At 33.0% G+C, this 26,092-nt stretch overlaps 4 protein-coding genes and 1 pseudogene across 4 annotated transcripts; 3 read left to right on the top strand and 2 right to left on the bottom strand.

The window, feature by feature from the left end:
* Window positions 1–1,309: 1,309 nt before the first annotated feature.
* Window positions 1,310–3,181, top strand: LOC108208964 (1-aminocyclopropane-1-carboxylate oxidase homolog 1). Its single transcript, XM_017379616.2, has 3 exons — window positions 1,310–1,999; window positions 2,117–2,441; window positions 2,783–3,181. Exons 1-3 carry the CDS (start codon window positions 1,470–1,472, stop codon window positions 3,029–3,031), a joined length of 1,104 nt encoding a protein of 367 aa, XP_017235105.1. The 5' UTR covers window positions 1,310–1,469; the 3' UTR covers window positions 3,032–3,181.
* A 1,707-nt stretch (window positions 3,182–4,888) lies between these two features.
* LOC108214251 (1-aminocyclopropane-1-carboxylate oxidase homolog 1) lies at window positions 4,889–7,125 on the top strand. Its single transcript, XM_017386170.2, has 3 exons — window positions 4,889–5,487; window positions 5,966–6,290; window positions 6,605–7,125. The coding sequence occupies exons 1-3, from the start codon at window positions 4,982–4,984 to the stop codon at window positions 6,851–6,853; spliced, it is 1,080 nt and encodes a 359-aa protein (XP_017241659.1). The 5' UTR covers window positions 4,889–4,981; the 3' UTR covers window positions 6,854–7,125.
* Window positions 7,126–10,202: 3,077 nt separating this feature from the next.
* LOC108215373 (1-aminocyclopropane-1-carboxylate oxidase homolog 1) lies at window positions 10,203–12,310 on the top strand. The gene is made up of 3 exons (XM_017387868.2): window positions 10,203–10,822; window positions 11,345–11,666; window positions 11,938–12,310. Exons 1-3 carry the CDS (start codon window positions 10,263–10,265, stop codon window positions 12,184–12,186), a joined length of 1,131 nt encoding a protein of 376 aa, XP_017243357.1. The 5' UTR covers window positions 10,203–10,262; the 3' UTR covers window positions 12,187–12,310.
* Window positions 12,311–13,559: 1,249 nt separating this feature from the next.
* Window positions 13,560–18,623, bottom strand: LOC108221467 ((+)-cis,trans-nepetalactol synthase NEPS1-like; annotated as a pseudogene).
* A 6,353-nt stretch (window positions 18,624–24,976) lies between these two features.
* Window positions 24,977–26,092, bottom strand: LOC108221459 (uncharacterized mitochondrial protein AtMg00810-like). Its single transcript, XM_017395339.1, has one exon. The coding sequence runs from the start codon at window positions 26,090–26,092 to the stop codon at window positions 24,977–24,979; it is 1,116 nt and encodes a 371-aa protein (XP_017250828.1).

The raw sequence follows: 26,092 nt of genomic DNA, 5'->3' as shown, positions 1-26,092 counted from the left end.
TTATAGAATATAGTTAATCTCCAAACTTTCTAATAAAAGGTAGGGCTTTTTATTTTCAGGATTCTTGGAAGAAGGCCGGTTTTCTTTTCGGACATTAAAGTTTTATTGTCTAAGTTTCCCCGGTCATCTTGCATGTTCGACGGTTAGATAATAAGCTTTCTTTAATGAAAGAATTATCACGGTGAATTGCCGATTCTCGTTGAGATTTATTCTCATTTTCAAAAAAAATAAAAAAATAAAATAAAAGGTAGGGCTTTTTCGAAAAATATACTCGGCTTTTTAAGTTTTTGAAAAAATACTTGTGATTTTTTAAGATTTTTTTTTAAAAAAAAATACTATTTTCTGAATTTTTTTTGTAAATTTACCGTGTTGCAAATAAAAACTCGATATAACTAAAATCAACATCCCATACAATCATTAGGAACTCCATTTTTTGGAAAAAATTGCTTTGAATTGTATATCATATTAAAAAATATATATCCATTAGAATCTCCTCTCTTTGTTTATCTTTTTGTCTCTCTACTCTGGAGTCTCAACACCTTCAATTTTGCTTTGGAAAGTAACCTGCGAGTCTAATAAGATTGGAGGCAACTTTTGCACCAAAAACTTGAAAGATGGTGGTGACTCATTAACGTTTTCAATAGTCTGATTGGCATGCTCATTTTGTAAATTTAGAACTAAAACATTCATCTTTTCATAAGTTTGTATGCGCACTGTGTATAGGTCATCATTTAATAAAAATTCTTTCTTCCTTAAAAGTGAAAGAGACCGGATAAGCTTTTCACAACATATATAAAACGAAAGAGGTCAACTGTATTTTTGATCTTATCTACCATTTTCTAGTGCTGAAATACTCTCGGCAAGTTGCCGGCTTTGAACTTGGAGAAGACTCTGGCTGCTAATGACATTGTAGAATATAAGGTGACATACACATCATCATCCAAAGTTCCATAAATTTATTCATCAACTAGTCAAACAAATAGAAGATATTATTACACGCCATAACAATATAAGATTTTTCCAGGGCCACAAAACTCTCATAAATAATGATAACGTTCTTACATTCACAAAAATTTCCACATAGTTCATAGTTGTTAGTCTATACTACTCCCTCCGTCCCCGTGGTAGTTTACGTGCACTGTTTGCACGCATTTTGAGGCTCCAATAAAATATAGTTTCATAACTTTTTTTTAATATTTTCTTTTTTGAATAAAAGTTTAAACATCAAATTTTTATTCAGAGAAAAATAAAATAAAATATATATTATGGAACTATACTTTAAATATGAGTGTGGAAAAACGAGTAACGTAAAGAATGACGGGGACAGAAGGAGTAATTTTTAGTCTGCACGAACACACACCAAAAAGACCCAACAATATGATATCCAGCCCAAGAAAATCTCGTTTGCTCTTCTAGTATTCTGGTATCTAAGGCAGACTTGGCACTTTAGTTCCGATAGATCACCAAAAATGGATGGTTTAGACATGAAAGCATCTCTAGTGAGTTCTGTACGAGAAAAAGAGTTGAAAGCTTTTGATGACTCTAAATCAGGTGTCAAAGGTCTTGTTGATGCTGGAATACTTAACATTCCTGGAATCTTTATTAGGCCACCTGATGAGCTATCTGCAAAATCGACCTATTCCAGGACTCAGCTTCAAGTTCCAGTGATTGATTTTCAGGGCATCGAAAATTCAGACAGGCGAAAACAAATAGTTGCTCAGGTGCAGCAGGCATCCGAGCACTGGGGATTCTTTCAAGTGGTGAATCATGGAATCCCTCTGAGTGTGCTCGAAGGAATGATTGATGGGGTACGTTTGTTCCACGAACAAGATTTAGAGACAAAGAAACAATTGTATAGTTTTGATGCGAAGAAAAAAGTTAGATTTTTCAGCAATTATGATCTGTATCAATCCCGAACTGCTAACTGGATAGACACCTTGCTTCTGACTATGTTTCCTTCTGATCCAGTTACTGCTGATGAATTACCCAAAACATGCCGGTAAATTTCTCATAAATCCTCAATTTTTCAATGTCATCAATATGGAAAGTTGTTTTTTTTGCGCCCCTTAATGAATGTTACATGCAGAGCTATTTATATAAGCTTCTAAATTTGCAGATCCACAACAATGGAGTACTTGAAGCATTTGTCGGAGTTGGGAGATACTGTGATTGAGCTATTATCGGAGGCACTTGGGCTAAAAGCGGACCATCTTAAAGCCATGGATTGTTCTAAAGGGTACAAGTCATTTGCTGGCCATTATTACCCACCATGTCCTCAGCCAGAGCTAACTAAAGGAGTTAGTGAGCACAGTGATTCTACTTTCTTTACAATTCTTCTACAAGATCGAATCGGAGGACTCCAGATACTACATGAAGATCAATGGGCTGATGTTGAACCCATTGCTGGAGGGCTGGTAGTAAATATTGGTGACATGCTCCAGGTAAATTCCGAAGCTATTAGTTGTGTTATCTATTAAATTATTCGTTCTTGAGACAAACAGTAAGCCGTGTTACTAACAACTCAACATTTTTTTTGAGAACTGGCAACTTATTTTGAGTACGGAAAATGCTGCATGTACAAAATTGGGTACAAAATCTTTCATAAAATGACATGTGTTAAGTTTTGATTGAAATGAGTCCCAAATTATTTACATAAATAACACCAATTTAAAACATCTCATCTCAATTGTCATGTCATTTTGTGCAAAATTTTGTATCCAATTATAACTTTGTTCTTAGAACTAACCAACTTGCATATGGCCATTTAAAATTCCTGGAACAGATTGTATCAAACGACAAATTTAAAAGTGTGATTCACAGAGCATTGGTTAACAGTGTCGAAGCAAGAATATCTGTACCATGTTTTTTCCATGGTTCCACAGCTCCGTCGATTAAGTATGCCCCTCTTGAAGATTTGTTATCAGAAGAGAATCCCCCTATTTACAAAAGTTTCCAGGTTAGTGATTACATGGAAAAGTTCTTCTCTAAGCCACTTGATGGAGAGGAATTACGTGACCTCTTCAAGATATGAAGGAATATAATAATCACATTTATATTGCCAACGATATTTTAGCACTCAAGAAATTTGATATTTCTTTCTATGCTTTCCAAACTTTTTATTGTCAATTGTTGTAATGTTAAACGTTTCTAGTGCTATCAATAAATACGTTTTCCTTTTCTATATCAATATGCATAGACTAATATGTAACTAAACAATTTGAACTTGTTGATCCGGTCTCTATTGCTCTAATCATCTCTTTGAATGAAGTACTACATCACGAGTTCGATGATCAAGTTTAAAACTCCAGAATTCCCTGCAAAAATGAAGATAACCAACAGAGAAAAAACAACTATGAAAATGAACGGAGTTCTACTCAGTTTTAGCTTTTGAGCAGAAAACCGTTATTCGGAAAAACAGTTTTACCAAATAAATTTTCTACCTGTTTTTCAACAAAAACCTATTGTTACGTCAAAAATCGTTCTCAGAATTTGGTATTCCTCTTAATTCTTATAGATATTAACAACAAAAACATGTGGAAAACTCTTTAAGAAATCTAAAAGCAGCTTTTTAAAACAATAGTAGTTTTTAGCTTTTAGAAAAAACAGATGCGGCCATACTTTTGAGAAAAACGGTTTTTCGGCTTTTACGGGAAGGTGTCACAAATTTTAATATAAAATCTCATTATTAAATCTCACCAAAATTATTATTTTTAACCCTTTTTTATATTATAACTCAAAATATGCAAATATCAAAAAAATTATCAAATAATTATCTAATTTTTACAGAAATATTTTTCTACCAGCACTTCATACTTCATAACAACAGAACAATTTCTAAGTAACACTTTCAAACTGACTTCAAGTCCACAATTAAACAACTTATTTACATCAAACATAAACACCACCCCAGTTTGAAACTTGAAACTGGCTTGGTAAATGTCATGTGCACATATTTTCTTACCAAAATTTTCACTCAGAATCTGTCCGGAACTGCCTTATGAGTGAAACCACACTTGATATGAATTACGCAAATGTATTCATTCCGGTGCATGGTTGGGTAGATAAATACAGGGAAAAGACGCTGGGATCGAACTAGTTTGAGAATATACATGAATTTGTGTAAATATTTTTGTCGACAATTTTTCTCACAATTCATAAAATATTTTATACTTCGGTTTTATTTACATACATAATATATGTATTTATAATTAACGATGTGATAAATTTTGTCTATTTTACAGTACTAATCTCATAAAACATATTTACATATAAAAATATTAAGAACATAGAAGAAATATGTTACAAAACATATTAATGTCTCATAAAATATTATATAGAATTTAATTATATAGATAATAAATACTCTTTTCTTATGAACTGTACATGTTTGAGAGGACGATTCGTCACACATTTAGGGTTCTTATAAAATATATTTATATAATTTATTCATTTGTTCTGAATTAAAATATAATATTTAAATTTTTATTTAAAACTATTTTTTTAAAAAAAAATTATAAAACTATGTAATTAAAAAAAATTGTATAAAAATATGTGCCCGAGGGAGTACTTATTTTTGCAACCCACTGTACGAAGGACATACTCCCTCTGTCCCTCTGATTTCTATACACTTTCCTTTTCGGATGTCACATTCAATTCTATACATTTGAAAACTTTCTTAAAATAGTAAACTTTTATAATATAAAAATCCCACTCACCCACTAACTTCATCTACTTTTCTCAATCTATCACTTAAATATTAATGGGTCCCACCACTTTACCTACTTTTCTTTCTCTTTCTTATTACTTTACATTACTTTATACACTTTTCTTAGTCTCCGTGCCCGATACAAATGTATATATCTCAATGGGACGGAGGGAGTAGTAAACTATTTTTACAAGTAGTTTATAAGTCAGAGAAAGTCAACATATGGGTACTCTAAATCTGTAATACAAACTTCTGGGCATTGATAGATCCACATCTATGGCATCTGTGGTAAATTTTGATCGAGAAAAAGAGTTGAAAGCTTTTGATGAAACAAAATCAGGTGTCAAAGGTCTTGTTGATGCTGGGATACTTAACATTCCAGGAATCTTCATTAGGCCACCTGACGAGCTATCTGAAGAATTGAACTATTCCAATCTTCAAGTTCCAGTTATAAATCTTCAGGGCATCGAAAATTCGGATACGCGAAAGCAAATAGTTTCTCAAGTGCAGCAGGCATCAGAGCAGTGGGGATTCTTTCAAGTGCTGAACCATGGAATCCCTCAGCGTGTCACAGAGGGAATGATTGATGGGGTACGTTTGTTTCACGAACAAGATTTAGAGACAAAGAAACAATTGTATACTCATGACTTTACGAGGAAAGTTAGATTTAATAGCAATTATGATTTGTTTCAATCGCGTTCTGCTAACTGGAGGGACACTCTGGCTCTCACAATGATGCCCTCTGATCCACTTTGTGCTGATGATTTGCCCGAATCATGCAGGTATATTTTCATAGTGGCAAATCTTTATAATGCAGTTTAGTTTTGTGATTCTTGATTTGAACATGATCATTTATACATACACGAGGTGTTTGATTTACCTTTAAGGAAGAAGTTACTTACAAGTGATAAACTGATTTTTAATTTACGTGTTTAGATAATTCTTTTTGATATTTACAATTTTTTAGGTATAAAAATTATTTATTTTAATAATAAAAAATTATAAATTATCTTTTAAAGTAATCAAATACATTTTTATAGAATCAAACGTTAAAATAAAGTTACAATTTTAAAATCTCATATTCGGGCTTATAAATAAGAAGTTGGATATAATTTTTTTACACAAACGGTATGAACATGATTATGAGTCGTAAGCCGGTTGCAAAAGAAGCATAGCCCAAATAGGCACATCTTATGCTAACTCCATCTTAAAACCTAAACCATCTCTGTTATTTATTGATTAAACTGTTTAAATTGACAGATTTACATCAATGGAGTACTTGAGTCATATTTTGGAGTTGGGAGATACTCTAATCGAGCTATTTTCAGAGGCTCTAGGCCTTGAAGTTGATCATCTTAAAGCCATGGAATGCACTAAAGGCCACAACACAGTCTGTGGCCATTACTATCCAGCATGTCCTCAGCCAGAGTTAACTACAGGAATCAGGAAGCATAGTGATTCTACTTTCATAACCATTCTTCTTCAAGATCAAATCGGCGGACTCCAGATACTGCACGGAGATACATGGGTTGATGTTGAACCCATTGCTGGAGCACTCGTGGTAAATGTTGGAGACTTTCTACAGGTGAATACGAATTATTTTGTTATTTATTCATATGAGTAGCTTGTAGTAAACATGCGGATTTGAATTTTTGACACGTACTTCTAAGTAATCTGATCACATAGTCAAAATTACTACTTTTAATAATTTTATATATATGATTACTTTTTTATATGAGAAAAAAATTATTAAAATAATAATTTTAATTATGTGGTCAAATTAAAAACTTAGAAATGTGGGTTAAAAAGTCGCTATATTATTTCAAATTCGAAGGAGTATTTTGTTACGGACTTTGAGCAGACCAACTTGGTTTAACTTCATGAAATTTCATGTAACAGATTGTATCAAATGATAAGTTTAAAAGCGTAGTTCACAGAGCGCAAGTGAACAAAGCTGAGGCAAGAATATCCGTGCCATGTTTTTTTCATGGTTCCATGGCTCATTCGACTGAGTATGGCCCTATCAAGCATTTGGTATCGGAAGTAAATCCTCCTGTTTATAGAAGTTTTCAGGTAAATGATTACATGAAGAAATTCTTCTCCACCCGACTTGATGGACAGGAATTACGCAATCTTTTCAAGATTTGAAGCTATACTAAAAATCAGAACACGACTCATATGCTAAAGAAGTATATGAATTTGTTTTTTTCTGCCTGTGGTTAATCTCGGCATTTTCAATATTTTTTTCTTAGTTGCTATGCCTTAACAACACTCCAACAGGAGGCAAGAGTGTGTTGAAGTGCGGAAAAAAAAAAAAGCAAAAATGTAGAGAGTCCGAGTTTTATAAAGCAACCTGCTGCAGGATGGGAGCTTTTGTACACCAAAGTTGACTTGTCGTAGAATAAGAAAACCCTTTTTGATCCGGTTTTAGGCAAAGATTGACTCATTATTATTTTATTTAATTTTATCACCATCGAAAATATTCCAAAGCTGTGTTAGAAAATGGGAAGTTTGAAACATATTATTAATATATTCTTAATGTAATTTATGGATACTAGTAGTTGAAGGTTTTGATTTGTTTAGAAGGAAAATAAATTTTCACTAATACTAACTATATATATCGATTCTGTCAAAAAAAAAAAATTATATATATCGATTGGGGAACAGAGTTTCCTTCATGGATAAACAAATGCCACCTAACAGAAAAGTAAGCAAGTACTCCGTATATTAAGACGATATATCATTAATGTCTAAAAAGATACTGTAACTCACAAATTAGGCATGAGGGACAAGTGTCTTGCAAAACAAAAATACGTCATTTACAAGAGTTTACAAATAAAAACCATATCTTATGATAGCTATATGAAGCCCTCTACTACTAATCTTTGTAGTTAAGATGACTTGTACATTTATTTATTTTTTCCATCCACTGTCTTCTATCTCTAAACAACACCAAACTCCGTAAAATAAAATATTTAACGCTAGACTTGCAAAATGACCGAAAACATTAAGATAATCAAGCATCTTCATTCTTTTCCGCCATTGTTACCCTTTCACTTCCACACACGGTTGTGCTTTGATCTCCAGGTTTCGGAACCGCAACTTGTTATCTTAGCCTTTTGAAAATGTCTGATCTTTCAATGAACGAGTCACCACTGAGCATCTCAAATAAACCTCAAAGGACTTTCTCTTGTTCAATTATAAATACTGATATTGCTTGTGGCTTGGTATTTATCATTGCGTCAGTATGTTGATGAAGTTGCGGAATTAGTGTATTTGAGAATTACGATCGGCGGGTTCAGTATATTTCTCTGATTTTATCTGAAATTTTCATGCACCTAAATTTAATATATCATTGAATTTATAATTTTTAATTTATCAGGCTTATAAGTAGTCTTCCCAAACACTTTACTAATATATAAATTCAAATTTAATTATAACTATTAATCCATTTTTAAGTTAAAATAATAAATAAACTCAAATCAAAACCAATTATAACCCACCCGTATGTCTAGAAACACTAGTTGCCACTTGCAACCAATATAAGGTAGCTAGCCGGTCATTAGCGGACTTTCAATAATTCAAAGTGTTTATATAATTGCAACTTGACATGATTTTCAATAATTTAGAGTGTTTAAATATTTGTAACCGATGACCTATGACTACACATTAATATTATATACTTATATATAATAAGCGTAAGGGAGATAATTTGGTCGCATGGTCCTGTGATCCAAAAGCTTATCATCCGTTGGATCGTATATTGAACAAATAAGCACCGTTAGATTAGAACAAAATTAAATTCTGTTCTATAAGGAAACTGACATCTACTTGCATGTTTATAATTCCTTTTCTGAATTCAAAACAAATTATGTCTTTCATGTGTTTTTGTTTTTTTTAATTCAAAATAAATATTTCCTACAAATTTTAATTGTGGAATCGTATAAATCACACCGTCACAAGATTATTTTTATCCATCGGATCGTATATTGAACAAATAAGCACCGTTGGATTAGAACAAAATTAACTTTTGTTCCATAAGACAACTGATATCTACTTGCATGTTTATAAATCCTTTTCTGAATCCAAAACAAATTCAGTATTTCACGTGTTTATGATTTTTTTTTATCCAAAATAAATATTTTCTACCAATTTTATTTGTAAAATCATATAAATCGCACAGTCACAAAATTATTTTCACCTAATATATTTCAAAATTAATAAGCCCGATTTATGTGAGGAACAAATACAATTTTTTTTTTTAATCCAAAACAAATTCTACCATCTTATTGCACGTTTATGATTCATCTTCTTAATTCAAAACAAATTGTGTTCATCAATTTTAATCTCGAACCATAAAAATTTTTAAAAAAATATTTAAATGACATTATAATAATTCTAATATAAAATATATTTATAAATATAATCTAATAGGAGTTGGTTTAAAATTTGATAGAAAGAATTTAATACTTTGGCATGATATATACAATTTTAATTTATTATTTATAAATTAATTTTTTCACACCATTTAAAATATATTTAAAAAGTTTATAAATAATTAAAAAGCTCCCGTGCCTTGCACGGGCTATAAGCTAGTATTGAAAAAGAGAGGACCCGGTGTGCATTTAAATATATTTTTAAAATTAAATAAATATTTAGTAGTTGATGAAGTTTAATAGGAAAAAAGGAAAAATTTAAAAATAAACTATGAGAATGTATTTTATATTCATATGAAAATGTGTGCCGACAATGAAAAAACATGCATGTATAGAATGGAATGAGACAGAGGGAGTAAATATGAAGTTAAGTTTGATGAAGTTTATTTATAGGATTCTATTTATATTCTGCAAGTGAAATATAAATTAAAATATTACAAAACATATAATTTTCTGAGTTATGTCTTATAAACAGTACTATTTTATATTGAAGATATTCCGGTTCCCATAAATTTTACAAGTAGAACATTACAAGATATATTATACTATAAAAACATGTTTAATTTACTGAACATATATATTCATATTGCAGAAAATATATATTATACTTGTAAATGTACGGGATTTATAATATTTTATTAAAGTAATTATATATGTGAAATATATTTTGCAAGACAAATGTTTTACAAAATATTTTATTTAGAGAATATGCATGGACTCTGAGACTTCCAAGAAAATGGTGCCTCAACAAATATATTTATCCGCTTCAAAATGATATTATCATATTCAAAAAAATTAGACTATAGTGTTTGAAAACAATTTTAATCGAATAATTTTTTTATCTAATATAAAAATTCAATGTCACCTTTTAAGTCAAAAAGAAAGGCCCATATTATATAGAAATGGGAGGAATCCTCGTCAACGTTTCCGGCTGGGATTCAGACAGAATTCAATTCGGATCATTAATTCACATGCAACTGGGGTTTACAACTTGTCCCATGCGCGAAAATATTTGACCAATACATTCTCATGCAACTGTAGTCTGTATATATACTTAATCTTGTCATGACTAATTTCTATTGTATTCGTTATCTTTACAGAACTTCACTCTAACAGCACGAATGAGTATCACCGACTCTACAAACGAGCTTCCTCTTCAAGATGAAACAGATGCATTTTTGGACAGGCTAAGAGAACTGGAGGCTTTCGACAATTCCCGAGGCGGTGTCAAAGGATTAGTTGATGCAGGGGTTGTTACGATTCCTAAAATATTTATTCGACCGCAGGATGAACTTTGTCAGGATAAATTGAACGCTTGTTTACTAGGGGATGTACAAGTACCGATCGTAGATCTGGGGGGCATTGAGTTTTGTGTCGAGAAACGGAGAGAAGTTGTGAATGAAATCAGGGTTGCATCGATGACTTGGGGATTTTTTCAAGTGGTGAATCATGGTATTCCTGTTGAGGTGATGGATGAGATGATCGGTGGTGTAAGAATGTTTCATGAACAAGATCTGGAGCTAAAGAGAGAGTTTTATTCTCATGATCATATGAAAACTGTTCGATATGATAGCAGTATTGATCTCTTTCGATCGAGGTTTGCTAAATGGAGGGATACTTTGAATATTTCCTTGTTAGTTCCTGGAGATTTCAAGCCTGATCATTTACCTCCTATTTGCAGGTATGAACGTATATATTCTGTCTATCGGTTTGAATAGTATATATTTGAGACGAGTTGGGCACGTATTTTAAAGTTTTTATAAATTATTTTAATTTTTTAAGGATAAAAATCTTATGTTTAAATTTTTATTCAGAAGTAAAATTCGAAAAATAATTTATGAACTATATTCTATAAAAATCTTAAAATATGTGTTAAATAATGAAAAAAAAATTGCATATAAATGAGTAGGACAAAAAGAGTATATATTTTTATAGGAGTTTAATCAATTACTATTTACTAGTTTGCCTCTTATTTTACAAGTAATATAATATTTAAAATGCCTTCAAGCTATCTAGCTCAGTTACAAACATGAAGGTCAATAGGCAAGTCAAGGATAAGATCGTACGAGGATAAGTAGCTATCTTTCAGATTTATCGAAGATTTAATATGAGAATAAAGTAGTGCTTAATCAAATATTAGAGTATAGTTTTAGACTCATGCATGTGTCATTATAATATGATTGAACTACCTAATGCTGCGCAGAGACATCACAATGAAATACATGAACGAAGCAACAAATTTGGGACACGCTCTTTTTGATCTATTGTCGGAAGCTCTCGGCCTCGACAGAAACCAGCTCAGATCCTTGGATTGTGCAAATGGTCGGAAATTCGTCGGTCATTACTATCCGGCATGCCCTGAGCCAGAGTTAACTTTGGGAGCCAACAAGCACACTGATCCATCTTTCTTAACCATTCTTCTTCAAGATAGCATTGGTGGCCTCCAATTTCTCCATGAAAACCAATGGATTGATGTACTGCCACTTGAAGGCAGTTTAGTTGTTAACATTGGGGACCTTCTTCAGGTTTTACTTTGACTTTAATCAATGTTAAATATCCACTTCTTGCTTCCAAGATTATTGATGTCGTTTTGCGCAAACCTAAAAAAGTGATTTTTTGTAGAAGCTCTCAGAGAAAAATCAACATTCTCAAATTTCTAAAAGTGCTTCTACTTATTCACACAAACAAGTCAAGAAAAGTAGAAGTTAGAAGCAATTTGTGCTTTTCTTGAACAAACGGGCGCAATATATTTTTGTTTTTCTAGATAATTAAGCCACTATATTTTATTTTGTCTAGATTGTATCAAACGATATATTTAGAAGCGCGGAGCACCGAGTGCTTGCAAATCATGCCGGCCCAAGGATTTCGGTGGCGTCATTTTTCACGGGTATTGTTGTTCCAAAACAAGTATACGGCCCAATCAAAGAGTTGATACCTGCAGGGAATGGTGCAATATACAAAGAATTCGTAGTAAGCGAGTATATTAAGAGGTTCTACTCTAGATCAGGGGACCTGTCCGGTGTTGACAGTTTAAAGCTGAGCTAGGAACATTGCATTTTCATGTATATGTATTTTAGTGTCATCTTTATGTTATACCCGCCAGCTGATTGCGTGTTTTACTTGCAGTAATATTATATATCCAATTTTATTTTTTTGGTTTTTCTCATCATTATTATGTTTTCTGTATATATACGAAGTTATTTATAGATGCTGATTTTTTGCCAACATTTGGAAAGTGCGAATGAATCCACATTTGGACGTTTCAAAAGAGCCGAACGTTTATAAAATTTACTAAAGGTTTTGTGGTGTGATCATTCTCATTCTACTTGAATTAGTTTGTATTTAATTTTTATTTTAGTAGTTTGTATTGAAGGAAGACCATCTAATATTAAATTTATAAGAGATAAAGTAAGGGTATCTCAACCGGACTCTTAAACAAGTCCTTAAATCCAAAAATGAAAAGAATGATAAAAAGTTAAAATCGAGGAGATTCTTAGTAGTTCTTAAATAAATTTAATAGCCCCTTTTTCTTGCGTCTCTTAAAAAAGCTATTACATGATTCTTAATTTATTTTTTATTATAAAGTATTCGTGCTTTAAGTTTTGAATTTGATTTTTTGTCAAAATGGAGTTCAAACAAAAACTTATACTAATTATAATTATATTTTGTAGGATAATATTACTTTGGTTATGTTTTTTTTGTTCATGTTTTGTTTATAATCCCTAAATTATCATTACTTAAAAATGAAAAATTATCCAATATTAAAAAAGTCTCCCTCTCTAACTACTACATGTATACAACACGTAGATGTCCTTTACTCTTACATCATTAAATAATTTCAAAGACTTCAAACACGCTGTAGTGTAGTTCGAGACAAAAATTCCATCATTATCTGTTTAAATTATCATGTAACTGATACAAAATATGTAATATTTAATTTATAATTAGTTAATGTATAAAATATTATTTTATTATATATTTAGGGAACCGGTTACAACTCTGCTAGAGTTGCTTTAAGGTGGCTAGAGATTATCTTGAAGCTTAAACGAAAGGCAAAAGCCCTTGTAAGTCGGAGACCAAAACAATAAATATTTTTATAAAAGCATCCAGATAGGCCAAATCAAAATAGAATTTCCTTGATCAAAATGATCGAAAATTTTAAATCTTCAGGATTTTTTGATAAGCACATTCGGGCAGATCAAAGCTACCATTTTTGCTCTGGGGTCGAGACGAAAAAGTTCCAGGCCCTAATGGCTTTTCTTCGAAATTTGGAATAGTATATTTCGACGACTTATTTTTGGATTCAGCATTTGGGATTTGAACTAATTTTTGAAAAAGACTCTAAATTTGAGATCTGACCTTATTTCCGAAAAAGAGTCCAGATTTGACTAAGATTGTCTCAATTTAGTGTTCTCGAAATTATACTAATTTTATTCGCGAAATTGAATATTCATCTACAAGTAACTGAATTCGTTTACTTGATTATTGTATTATTGGTGTGATCCTTACATTTATTTGGATGATTTGTAATCACACGAGAAAGTCCAAAATCAGAATCGAAAATCAAAATCAAAGCAGCTCCTTGGCTTTATTTGGTGGACAACTGCAGCACATGAAATCAGACAAGCTTAGTTCCGACATCCACGGCAATATTTTGTCCAGTGACAAACTGAGAGTCCTGAGATGCCAGAAACAAAACAGCATTCGCTACATCCCCTGCCTTGAGTACTCCACATCCCTTTAAAATAGAATTCCTCGCAAAAAATTCCTCACACTCATCCACACCTGCAAATTTCAATTCACTACAAGCAAGCAGAGTCGCCACTGTCCCAGGCGACACACAGTTGACGCGAATCCCATGCTCTCCCAGCCCTTTGCTGGCAGACCGAACCAAACCCTATCACCGCGTGCTTCGACATCACATAGTCAATAAAATGCTCCCTCCCCGTGGTGGCTAGAAGACTCCCGGTGCACACTATGCTCCCTTTTACACCTCCTTTAACCATGGCAATTGCAGCATGCTTCACACAACCCGTCATTCCCCTGGCATTAATTGCGAAGATCCTGTCGCTGGCCTTGACGTCGAAATCAAGAATCATTTGATTGCCTTGCGACGATCTCATAATTCCCGCGTTGCTAAACATGATGTCCAGCTTCCCGAAAGCCTCTGTTTGTACCTAGATTTCACAGGCGTCTGGACACGACGGGAACTGCACTGACACGACGGGAAGTACTGACGACATGACGCGTGCGGACATATAAGGAACAGATAATGCTGACGGATAAAGGTTGACTCCTACAATCAAGGGACGACAGGCTACTAAGTTGAGCCATCTACACTCTGCATATATCAACCTATTAAACCGAAGTTATGTAGTAATTCTACTTTTCGTCACCTGCAAATTGTAATCAAAGTCATCTTGTACTACATTATTATAGTGAATTTCTTTATAAGCTGGGTAACCAATCCCACCCGCGGTTTTTAACCTTTTACAAAGGGTTTTCCGCGTCACCAAAATTGCTTGTGTTCTTGTCTTTAATTTTCTTTTCGATATTTATCTATTCGATCTACTAAATATTTATACATTAAACACTCACTCCATTGTTATAAAAATTAAATAGGCTTGGCTTTTAACCCTGCAAATTTTGGTAAAAACAATTGGCGCCGTCTGTGGGAAACTAGCGAAGGACTTACATGATTTCTATGACAATGGAGCTCACGTCGACGCGCATATTAATCGGTTCAAAAGGTGCTACAAGAGATAGGCGACGTGGTACACTAGTAATTTATTCATATATCACATCACTTTGGTTGACATACAAAAAAGATTTCTGGTTACAAACATGTAGCTGTCCGACGGGTTGGCTAGGGGTTGTTCGACAGGTTGGCTGTATTGAAGAACACGTTGCCCAACACACACAATGGAGGTCTATGGTACTGATCTTTATAGCATTACGAAAGCCATCTATAAGTAAGGATTTGGGAATTACACCGACATGTCCAACATTACAATGGTTCAGGGGACTACCCGATGAGTTGATCAACCTGTCCATATATGGCCGACGCCTTCAACGTACGACACATGATAGTTTGAGAAGACGACAACATTCTTGTGTCACATCGTTCAGTAATACACAAAGACTTCAAGAAGGTACTTGTCAAGGCTAAACAGAGCGGAAGTGACCACAAACGACCATGACATGTATGATAGGAACAAGTTACACTCATCTCATCACGTCTTATGGGTACTAGTAAACAACACGGAGAACAAGACATGGTTGACATCTACGCAACGAAAACAACAGCACAACTTGTGAATTCTATGTTACAATAAAAATGTGAATACAAAAAGAGAACGACGTGCGAACCAAGGACATGATTTGAAGAAGACGGACATGAAAATTTTAAATATCTACGGATGAATGAAAGAGAACCATGTCAAAGACATACACATTTCGACGACACGGTTGGTGACAATTCTGGAAATATCCAACTCCAACCTGAGTTGACTACAACCTCTAAAGAGACAAACAACATGACGACATGAGTCAAAACACATGGGGCTGACGTCATATCCAAAATTTTCACCTGTCCGGACATGACATGATCAATAGGTTCAACATGATGTGAAGTAAGGAGACATGACATGACCACGAAGGATAAACATTGAAGAAAGAGTCAAAATGGACTAGTTGCGACAAGTCCAAAAAAAAAACTTGATTAAGGTCAGCTTGATGACAGGGGACACGAAGGTGAACACTATGACAGAACATGAATCATTGACGCCTCTGGAGGTGTCCGACGTCTCGAATCTGATTCAACAATACATTACAAATTACAAGTCCTTGGGGGCTCGAACCTGCTACATTTGAATCTTTATTACATGTAAGTAAACTCATCCTCTTTATTCTCTTAGTCTTTAACAGTATGATAATAAGTTGATTACGATCTTTGCTTGGGCTTATGCCATTTAGATGATATTTCATGCTTCCAATAAATGTTTGCTTGAGTGATTCATGATCTAATCATAATATACATGTGCTTGTTTCCTACATGACTTGTTACTCCACTTGATTTGATGTGTGTGATGATATATGATTATGCAAGTGCTTACAAGCTGTCTTCATTTCTATCTATTTAAATTTAGCAACTTAGTTATCATCTTTATTGTGACATGAAATTGTGTAGATACAAATTAGATACATATTTAATAGACAAGGAGGGCTGATCACCCATCCTACTACGGTTAATCATTATCGAGAGATGATGACGACAATATTACACACTACACAAATAACTTACGATGCCACGAATAATGATGCATTAAAACATTATGTATTTAAACATTACATAATCACAATTACAATTACGAGCTAAGTTTCAAGAGGAAAAGGCCTTTTAACTAGCCTACGAATGCATGCATCGACGTTTGAAAATAAACAAATTTGTCGAATACAACAACGTTTGAAAATTATATATTTGTCGAATACATATACTACATGCATCAACGTTTGAAAATTATATATTCATCGAATATATATATGTCGAATACATATACTACGTGCACCAACGTTTAAAAAATAAATTTGTCGACTACAATTACGCATATTACAAGTTTAAATACATCAACGTATTTAACATACATGACGACAAAAACTCCACAAAATTACACATGTTATGACCCTTGGTCAGACACATTACACATGAATTACGACAGACATTTCTACATGTCATGACATTGACTACATGTAACACATACTACAAGTGACATATAAGGTTGCAAATAACATATCACGTTATAGCTATGATGACGAGTTACACATCATGTCTACAAATTACATATTACGAACGGAAGACATGCTACAAAACACTTTACATGTTGGTACTCCTATTCATTACGTCACGGCCACTTCAGGGGTCACATGAAACAACTTCAAGCCACAAACACATAGAAATACGCAGCCGACAATCACAAGATTATATACGACATCTTGCACATGTCGGAGACATCTACAAGGGGCTTTACAAGTATAATGCAAATCAATGTCACACAACTTGACATGTTAATACTACGAGGCTGATTTTAACTACATCCAATCCCACAAACAACTAGAGCGAATACAAAATGTTCTTATTTTAGAACGTGAAACTGACGACAACAAAGCAGCTACTCGTCGATGTTTACATCATTGAAAGATCTAGACAACAATGAAAACTCGAAGATAACATTATAACGACACAACGAGATTGACAATTGATACATGACGACAGTAAACATTGCAAATCAATATGGCATGACGAGAATAGAAGTCAAAACTACCACAGTTGCAACTTGCAAGCGTCAGTAGTAAAACATGGCGTTGGTGTTCTCTTATCACAAAGAAATAGACGACATTGACGTTAACCCAAGTTTACCTCTCGTCAACAACATCAAAACAAGTCAAAATCCTCAAAGCAAAGTACGTACGTCTTCATTGAACTTTGGAAATGAAACTTCATCTCGACTTCAAGTTGCTGGTAACTGCTTGGTCATCTAGTCACGGGGCTCGACACTACAAGTTATCGTCCATTCTGATTGCTCCTTAGGTGAAGGAGTAAATCTCAAGTTGGTGTTCTTATTTACCATGATCTGAGGAAAAAAAGAGTGTTTTAGAAGTAATTTCATCGGTTGCATGTCTCCACCCAATAAAATTAGGGGCTATTGTTTGTACCTAGATTTCACAGGCGTCAAGACACGATGGGAAGTGCACTGACACGACGGGAAGTACTGACGACATGACGCGTGCGGACATATAAGGAACAGATAATGCTGACGGATAAAGGTTGACTCCTACAATCAAGGGACGACAGGCTACTAACTTGAGCCATCTACACTCTGCATATATCAACCTATTAAACCGAAGTTACGTAGTAATTCTACTTTTCATCACCTGGAAATTGTAATCAAAGTCATCTTGTACTACATTATTATAGTGAATTTCTTTATAAGCTGGGTAACCAATCCCACCCGCGGTTTTTAACCTTTTACAAAGGGTTTTCCGCGTCACCAAAATTGCTTGTGTTCTTGTCTTTAATTTTCTTTTCGATATTTATCTATTCGATCTACTAAATATTCATACATTAAACACTCACTTCATTGTTATAATAATTAAATAGGCTTAGCTTTTAACCCTGCAAATTTTGGTAAAAACAGCCTCAACTGTCGAGTCCACTAGCTCCTTCACTTGTTCCTCATCGGATACATCGCAATGCTTGTACGTGCACCGTCCCCCGCTGATTGATTTCGCGACACGTTGGCCTAGTGTGTCTTGGATGTCTGCTATTACGATGGCGCGTGCTCCATGTTCAGCGAAGATATAAGCGGTGGCCTCGCCGATTCCACTTGCACCGCCAGTGATTATGGCGACCTTGCCCTCAAGCTTTTCTTCAAGGGCTGGATGGGTTGTTTTTGCCATAATTTCAAGAAATATTATACAACTTTTAGTATCGCAACTCACAGCTTACAAGTAATTAAATTATATAGATAATTAGTAGTCAACCCTAGGCAACTTACAGGCCATCCAGTGGCGAAAGACTGGTGTCCAAAGATTATAAAGTACTTTTTTTTAAAAAAATTCTGGATAATCTACCTCCTTGTACAAAATAATTTTTGGATATATTTCTATAGACTATCCTTATATATCAACTTATTCATACTGTTTATCAAAAAACTTATGAGTTATTATTCATACCATTTATCTAAAAAACTTATAAGTTATTTCCGATTTGTAAACTTGAGAAGTTGAATCCTACTTTTTAGTGACTTATTTTTTTTTTTGAAATTTGATAATGAAATTTGATTACAAATAGGTAAGGATCACTTTAAAAGATGATTTATAATATTCTATTATTATATTGATAATTTTTATATCTAATAAGTTGTAAAAATTAAAAGAATAATCAAACTACATAAATCAAGTTACACTTTGCTTACAAATAACTTCTCACGTATAAACAAAAACATTTTTTTTAAGTAAATTCAAATGCCCCCATATATTTTTCAAATTATCCTTTATAAATATATTGAATTGAATAGAGTTTATATCTAAATATATAGAAGATATTAGAACAAAAACAATTTTGGCAGTTGGCACAATAGAAAACAATGATCTCTTGATTACTGTTTTCTAGTTCGTCTTATGCCTAATAGAGAGAGATATTGCCCAATGTTGAGAGTAAGGTTACTGCATGACAGTAGATACGAGATAGTAGTGTAGGACTGTAGGTTAATAAATGGCGGTCCTTCCTCTTCTAGTAATCTCGTAAAAGAAAATACTAATTTTAAGAAAATAATAGTTGGATAATGTGCTGATGAAAAGAGAACAAAACTTCTGCGTATGTGCGCTTGACTTCATTCACACGGTGTTTAGGCTTAACTGCTTTAACATGTTTTATGTACAGTAGTCTATGCTAGGGATGGCAGAAAAATCCGATCCGAATGGATATCCGACCGTTTCGATCCGAATGGATTTTACCAAACCCGATATTTTGGATTTGGATTTGGATTTTAGACCCGAACGAGTTTGGATTTGGATTTGGATATTAGGTATTCCGTATCGAAACCCGATCCGAAATCCAAATCCGATCCGAACCCGATCCAAACCTGAAACCCGAAAAAAACCCCGAATAATATATATTATATATTATATATTATATATATTATTTATATTATATATATTTTTTTGGGCAATGATGTATATATTATTTAATATATTATAATTATACTAATGTACATGTACTAAGTTGCTATATAGTTTACGGGTCCGAACCGATCCGACCCGTTGCCATCATAGTATATGGACTGACAACTCCAACATCATGGTGGCAGTATATACCATGCTTGTACGTAGAGTGAATAAAACAAGACCACCGAATAATTTGGATAGTTATTCTTCCTTTATTTTATCTCTTTTTTTTCTTCTGAATGTATTACATTTTTCCTTTATTGTTTTCTATCGAGAATTTGACCTAATACACGAAGACTACCGTTAGCGAATGAAGATCCAAAATATTTGGAGTTAGTATATTTAATATTTTATTTTGTCCAATTTTAGATTTAGTATAATTTAGACCCATCTATAATATTTTGAGAAAGTCCAGGTAATTTATTAATTTGATCTTGAGGACTTTTAGGACGAGTCCAAAGATATACTCGTCTCAACTCAAATAATGTAGTACATGATCTTTATGATAGATGGACACGTGAATATCACTAAGTATAAGTGTAGCTTCAGTGCGTGTTTGGGACAGAGTGCTTCTGGGTTTTTTTTATAAGAAGTTGCCTTTATTGATGAGAGCTTGCCTAAAAAATCAGAAGTATTCATAAAGAGTTAAAAAATTAACTTTTATTTGGAATTTTTATTGATAATTTAAATCATTTATAAGTTTTATTTTATTTCTCAGTTTTGGTCAACTTCTTTACTTTAAATAACAAATACTTTTTTGAATTTACCCGAATCACCTCTTAAATTTCTCAAATTTGATGCCAGAATCTTTGGATAATGTACATAGGTGCTTAAATTGGAAACTTATGACCTGAGTACAAGGTTGTAAAAATCGGAACTCGGTCCAACTCGGTTTGGTTTCGGAAAAATGAGTACTCGGAACTCGGGAGAGTACTCGGAATGAGTTATCGGATTACTAATCGGGTATTTTTTTTAATTAAATTTTTTCTCATATATGATTATATACTGATTAATAATAAAACTATATGATAATATCAATATTTTAATAACACACTTGAAATAATGAAGTTCAAATAAAAGTTACTTGTTTAATAGTTTTTGACATAATAATCATTCACGGGTTTTAATGATAAAACACACATACTTTTTAATTAATGTCAATATTTTATAAAGAAAGACCAAAACATATATAAATTTACGTTTATTCTCTTTTGAAATAATTTTCAAATAAAACAATAAAAAATTGATAAGTCAAACTCGGATTTGACCTCGAGTACTCGGAGTCAAACCGAGTTTTGACCGATTTTTTTATAAATCGGTTTTGAACCCGATTACTCGGAACTCGGATCGGACGAGGGGTTAAAAACGAGTACTCGGAATGAGTACTCGGCTGACTCGGCGATTTTTAGAACACTGCCTGAGTACTACTGATCTACATGTTATGCGCCCTTAATCTTTTATTTAACATGATCATAAATATTTTTTTAGAATATAATAATAGCTTCATTGGAAATAAAAATAAACGAATTCTCTTAAATCTACTTAATTTCAATTATACATTCTCAAAAAGTTAAATTTTGCTCCTCCGGATCATTTTTTTTACAGTTTCTTTTTGTATGTGCCATTCGATCCTTTACATTTCCAAACTTACGAAAAATAGTTAATAGGTCCATCACTTTCATACTTTTCCTTCATTTTCACACTATTTTTACGCTACTCTCTCTTTTTTATACATTAAAAATCAACGGATCCCACCACTTCACCCACTTCATAAGCTTCCAGATGTGAAAGTGCACTAAAATTATTAGCTGATATTTGTGGTCCCGACTATAGAAAGTGTTAATATTATTGACTATCATACTCCCCCTCTGTCTCAATTTAAATGTTCCTTTTGCTTTTCAAGAAGATAAATTGACTAATTCTTGATCAAATTTTAAAATATATTTATTAGTTATTTTAGAAAATAAAAACTACATATTAAAATAGACGAGATTTATTTTTCGATAATCTTTTTATAATTTTTTTTCAATTATATAATACATATAAATGTCAGTCAAAATATAGTCAATTTGACTAGTCATAAGGGATATGTATATTAATACGAATGAGGTATTGAGTAAGCTTTTTTATATAGAATGTTTGTGTACCCAAAAGTGTTTCTAAATATTTTTTCGAATTCGGTTTGTAATGTATGATTGGTTCAACTCAATACATAAACATCAACCATCAATTAAAATTAATCATATATCTGTTAAATTATTTGAAAAAATATTTTACAGCAAACATTTGAATACGTAGCCCTACTCTTTTTACGTAGTTTTCCTTTTCACTTGTATAATTCTAGCTAGCTAGTACATGATTATTTGTGATAGATGGACATGTGGACACGTGAATATCACTAAATACATGGGTGTTATTGTACCTATCAGTTTCAAATTCCACAAATTTTTTCACCAAGAGTCTTTGGATAATGTAAAGTTATTTAAATGAGAAACTTATGACTTGATTTCTAGAAATAAAAATAGGTTGCGTGTCCTTAACTTTTATTTAACATTATCATAAAAAATTATCAAAATATATTAATAGCTTCATTAGAAATAAAAATTAAAAAGTTTACACCTAAAACCCATTTCAATACCTTCTCAAAAGTTATATTCGATGTGATCGAGAGCTCCCAGACGTGGAAAAGCGCTAGAATTATTAGCTGATATTCGTGCTCCGGATTATAGAAAGAATTCATATAATTCACTAACATATTCAACATGTTTCTTTTTTAATGTAATTGTCGTTTTCCACTTGTATTATTCTAGCCAGAACACCGATGTAGAAACTCCTAGGAAATTAGTTGTTTTCTTCTGAATATGGAGATTAATAGGTAGAACAATATTATAGAAATTAGCATGACAGGAAATAGAGAAAGCCAGTTATACCTCATATGTGGTTTCGAAATCAGAGATTCGAACTCTTCTTGGTAGCCTGAACTAATAGTATATGTTCTTAGAAAGTGCTACTTGCAAAAAGATTTTAATTTTAATTTTAATTCAAAAATAATAAAAATATAATTTTATTTTTATTCAAAAATAATATTCCAACAGTTAATTCTAAAATTGTGTAATACTGATATTTGAACCATTTATGAAGAAGTTGATTCTAAAATTGTCCTACTCTTATCGGAACTGTAGTTGGAAATCTTGTTTGACGGCCCATTTTGGAAGTCCTACGTGGTCAACCTCTATAATCAACCAACAAAAATAGAAATGGATGAATATTTAAGGATCACAATATTGGCGGGTGTTATATTTAGTCAAGATTCAAGACGACGTTAGCCCTCCAACATAAAGTAGCAACAAATATGAGATAGATGAATTAATTAAGTACTCCCTCCGTTTCTTTTTTCTTTTCCTGTTTGTGATGTCGGTACTGTTCATAACATTAGACAAATTATTAATTTACATCTAATCTATAAAACTAAATATAGTCATGAGTGATCTTGTTAGATTCGTATTCACGAGTACTTTAATACAGTGAATTTTTTATATTTAATGCTACTACGAAATGAAAGATATTAACGATTAAAAGTATGTGTTGGCAAACGTGAAAAGTACAAACAGGAAAAGTATTTAGAGACGGAGGGAGTAATGAATTTATAATACGGTTTTTATATGATGTGTCCATGGGCACACACTAAGCACCAAAATTTATGAATTTGGATGGTTTCTATTGACTTATGTTCTTTAATAATGGTGGACCCCCTGCAGTTGCAACAATCACATCAATTAAAACTTTCCAATTTTTTAAATATTAGTGCTTAGCATGTGCCCATGAGCGCACACTAGACAAACCCTTTATAATATTGAGGACAGATGAGTATAAATCCTAATTAATTTTAAAACCAAAGTATTTGCTTCAAAGCGTTAAGGAAATTTACAAGTAATTAATTGTGAAATGAATGAATTCTATTAATCCATATATTCTTTTTATAAAAAAAGTTAGTTAGCACTAAACATTCACTATTTTTGACAAATGTGATGTACGTTCTTCCATTTGTTGATTCTTTTGGCAAGTTACAATTAAAGATAATTAAAATAAGTAGAGATTATCAGTGTAACAGAGGTTCGGTAGCTTGTATATCAATAGGCTTCTGAAAATTTAATATTGCTATTTGGAAACGAGGTTCGACAAAACGAGGTTCCACAAAACAACATTACTAAACATGTATGGAGTGCTAGGATTGCGGACTGTACATGTTTTTTTTTTTTTTTGTTTTTTAGCAGTTATACAGGTGAACTTCATGCCCGTAATTAATTCAAAATATGGTGCCCACAAGATAATCAATTTCAAAATAAGCGTATTAGACGTTGTTAAGCGTGCCAGAAATTCAAGCTCTCCGATAAATAATACAGCTACAGCAGCGATGTTGGAATAATTAGGTGGCACCCATATGAAAGTGAAAGCGCAGCGGAAGTCCTGAGCATTATCTTTACCAAATAATTAGCTGCCAGAGAAAATTTCAGGTCTTTATGGGATATTAAAAAAAGCAGGCACGTGTCTGTAATGCAGCAGCAATATGTTAAAGACTTTTATGTGTACATGCAGCTAGTTGCGGATCCAGAATTTTATCGAGAGGGGACTTCAATAATATATACTGAAAAAAAATTGCAGAGGGAAGCAGTGAGGAAAGCTCTAAAAAAATTGCAGTGAGGAAAACTGATATTTTGTGTATGCTAAAACTATTTAGAGAAGAGATGCAGAGCAAAAATGTAAAAACTGTATTGAACTAGTGGTGAGTCTGTTACAATATATACAACTTCATCAAGTGAATGAAGTGGAGAAACAGTTACATCTAGCTAACTAACTTTTACTGGACTTCTATAACTTATGGGCTTGTTACTGGACTTACTACTGGACTCGTCTTGCTGGTATGATCTAATATCCCCCCTCAAGTTGGGAGCTGCTAAATCAAGGAGTCCCAATTTGGATGTGAGATTGTGTAGCTGAGGGGAAGCGAGACTCTTAGCAAAAACATCTGCTAACTGATTGTAAGTAGGCAGAAATGACAATTGTAATAATCCTTCAAGAACCTTATCCCTTGTAAAATGGCAATCAATTTCTATGTGTTTAGTTCTTTCATGAAAGATTGGATTCTTGGCGATATGAATGGCTGATTGATTGTCACAATGAAGTGTAATTGGTTGATTGATATGAATGGTGTCAATTTATCAACTCCTAGTTCTGTTAATAATCGCACCATCCATGTAACTTCAGCTGCAGCAGAGGACATGGCTCTGTATTCGGCTTCTGAACTCGACTTAGAAACAGTTGGTTGTTTCTTTGATTTCCAGGAAATTGGACTATTTCCAAGAAGTAGAACATAGCCAGTGACAGAACGTCTAGAATCAGGGCATGCTGCCCAGTCGGAGTCAGAAAATGCTTGAAGAGTGAGATGATCATTTGCCTTTAACAAAATCCCTTGTCCTGCAGACTGTGATATGTATCTTAGAGTATGTTGTAATGCTTCAAAGTGTGGTATCCTGGGATGTTGCATATACTGGCTCAAAAGCTGTACTGTATATGATAAATCTGGCCTAGTGTGTATGAGAAAATTTAATTTTCCCACATATGATCTGTATAACTCAGGGTCAGGAAACAAATCACCCTCATCTGAGTGAAGTTTGATATGAATAGGAAGGGGAGTGACAGCTTTCTTAGAAGTATCAATGTCTACACCTTGAAGGAGTTCCTTGGTGAACTTCTTTTGACTGAGAGCTATTCCATCTGGCATGTAAGTAACTTCAATACCCAAGAAATAATGCAATAACCCCAGATCTTTAATGCTAAAAGCTTGATCCAAAAACTCTTTAACAGCCGAAATGTGTGACTCATCACTACCAGTAATCATAATATCATCGACGTATACTGCTAAAATAGTGATGTGACTATCAGTTTTGTATATGAACAAACTGTAGTCATTTTTAGACCTCACAAAACCTTGTGAAATTAACGATATAGCAAGCTTATCAGACCATATTCGAGAGGACTGCCTTAATCCATATATGGATTTGACAAGTCTGCAGACTTTGTTTAGTGGGTTAGGATAACCTTCAGGAACCTTCATGTAGACTTCTTCAATCAAATCGCCATGTAGGAACGCATTGTTTACGTCTAATTGAAATAGTTTCCATTGTTTGGATGCTGCCAAAGCAATAATACACCTGACTGTACTCAT

Source organism: Daucus carota, chromosome 1 (genome assembly GCF_001625215.2).
Source record: "Daucus carota subsp. sativus chromosome 1, DH1 v3.0, whole genome shotgun sequence".
Lineage (NCBI taxonomy): Eukaryota > Viridiplantae > Streptophyta > Magnoliopsida > Apiales > Apiaceae > Daucus > Daucus carota.
This window is presented reverse-complemented; position numbering and strand designations above follow the sequence as displayed.

Excerpts from the sequence above, each read along its gene's own strand:
- LOC108221459 (XM_017395339.1), bottom strand. The coding sequence starts at position 26,092 with ATGAGTACAGTCAGGTGTATTATTGCTTTGGCAGCATCCAAACAATGG.
- LOC108214251 (XM_017386170.2), top strand. The coding sequence starts at position 4,982 with ATGGCATCTGTGGTAAATTTTGATCGAGAAAAAGAGTTGAAAGCTTTT. Across the intron at positions 5,488-5,965 it reads GATTTGCCCGAATCATGCAG|ATTTACATCAATGGAGTACT; the intron begins GTATATTTTCAT and ends TTAAATTGACAG. Across the intron at positions 6,291-6,604 it reads ATGTTGGAGACTTTCTACAG|ATTGTATCAAATGATAAGTT; the intron begins GTGAATACGAAT and ends TTCATGTAACAG.
- LOC108208964 (XM_017379616.2), top strand. The coding sequence starts at position 1,470 with ATGGATGGTTTAGACATGAAAGCATCTCTAGTGAGTTCTGTACGAGAA. Across the intron at positions 2,000-2,116 it reads GAATTACCCAAAACATGCCG|ATCCACAACAATGGAGTACT; the intron begins GTAAATTTCTCA and ends CTAAATTTGCAG. Across the intron at positions 2,442-2,782 it reads ATATTGGTGACATGCTCCAG|ATTGTATCAAACGACAAATT; the intron begins GTAAATTCCGAA and ends TTCCTGGAACAG.
- LOC108215373 (XM_017387868.2), top strand. The coding sequence starts at position 10,263 with ATGAGTATCACCGACTCTACAAACGAGCTTCCTCTTCAAGATGAAACA. Across the intron at positions 10,823-11,344 it reads CATTTACCTCCTATTTGCAG|AGACATCACAATGAAATACA; the intron begins GTATGAACGTAT and ends AATGCTGCGCAG. Across the intron at positions 11,667-11,937 it reads ACATTGGGGACCTTCTTCAG|ATTGTATCAAACGATATATT; the intron begins GTTTTACTTTGA and ends TATTTTGTCTAG.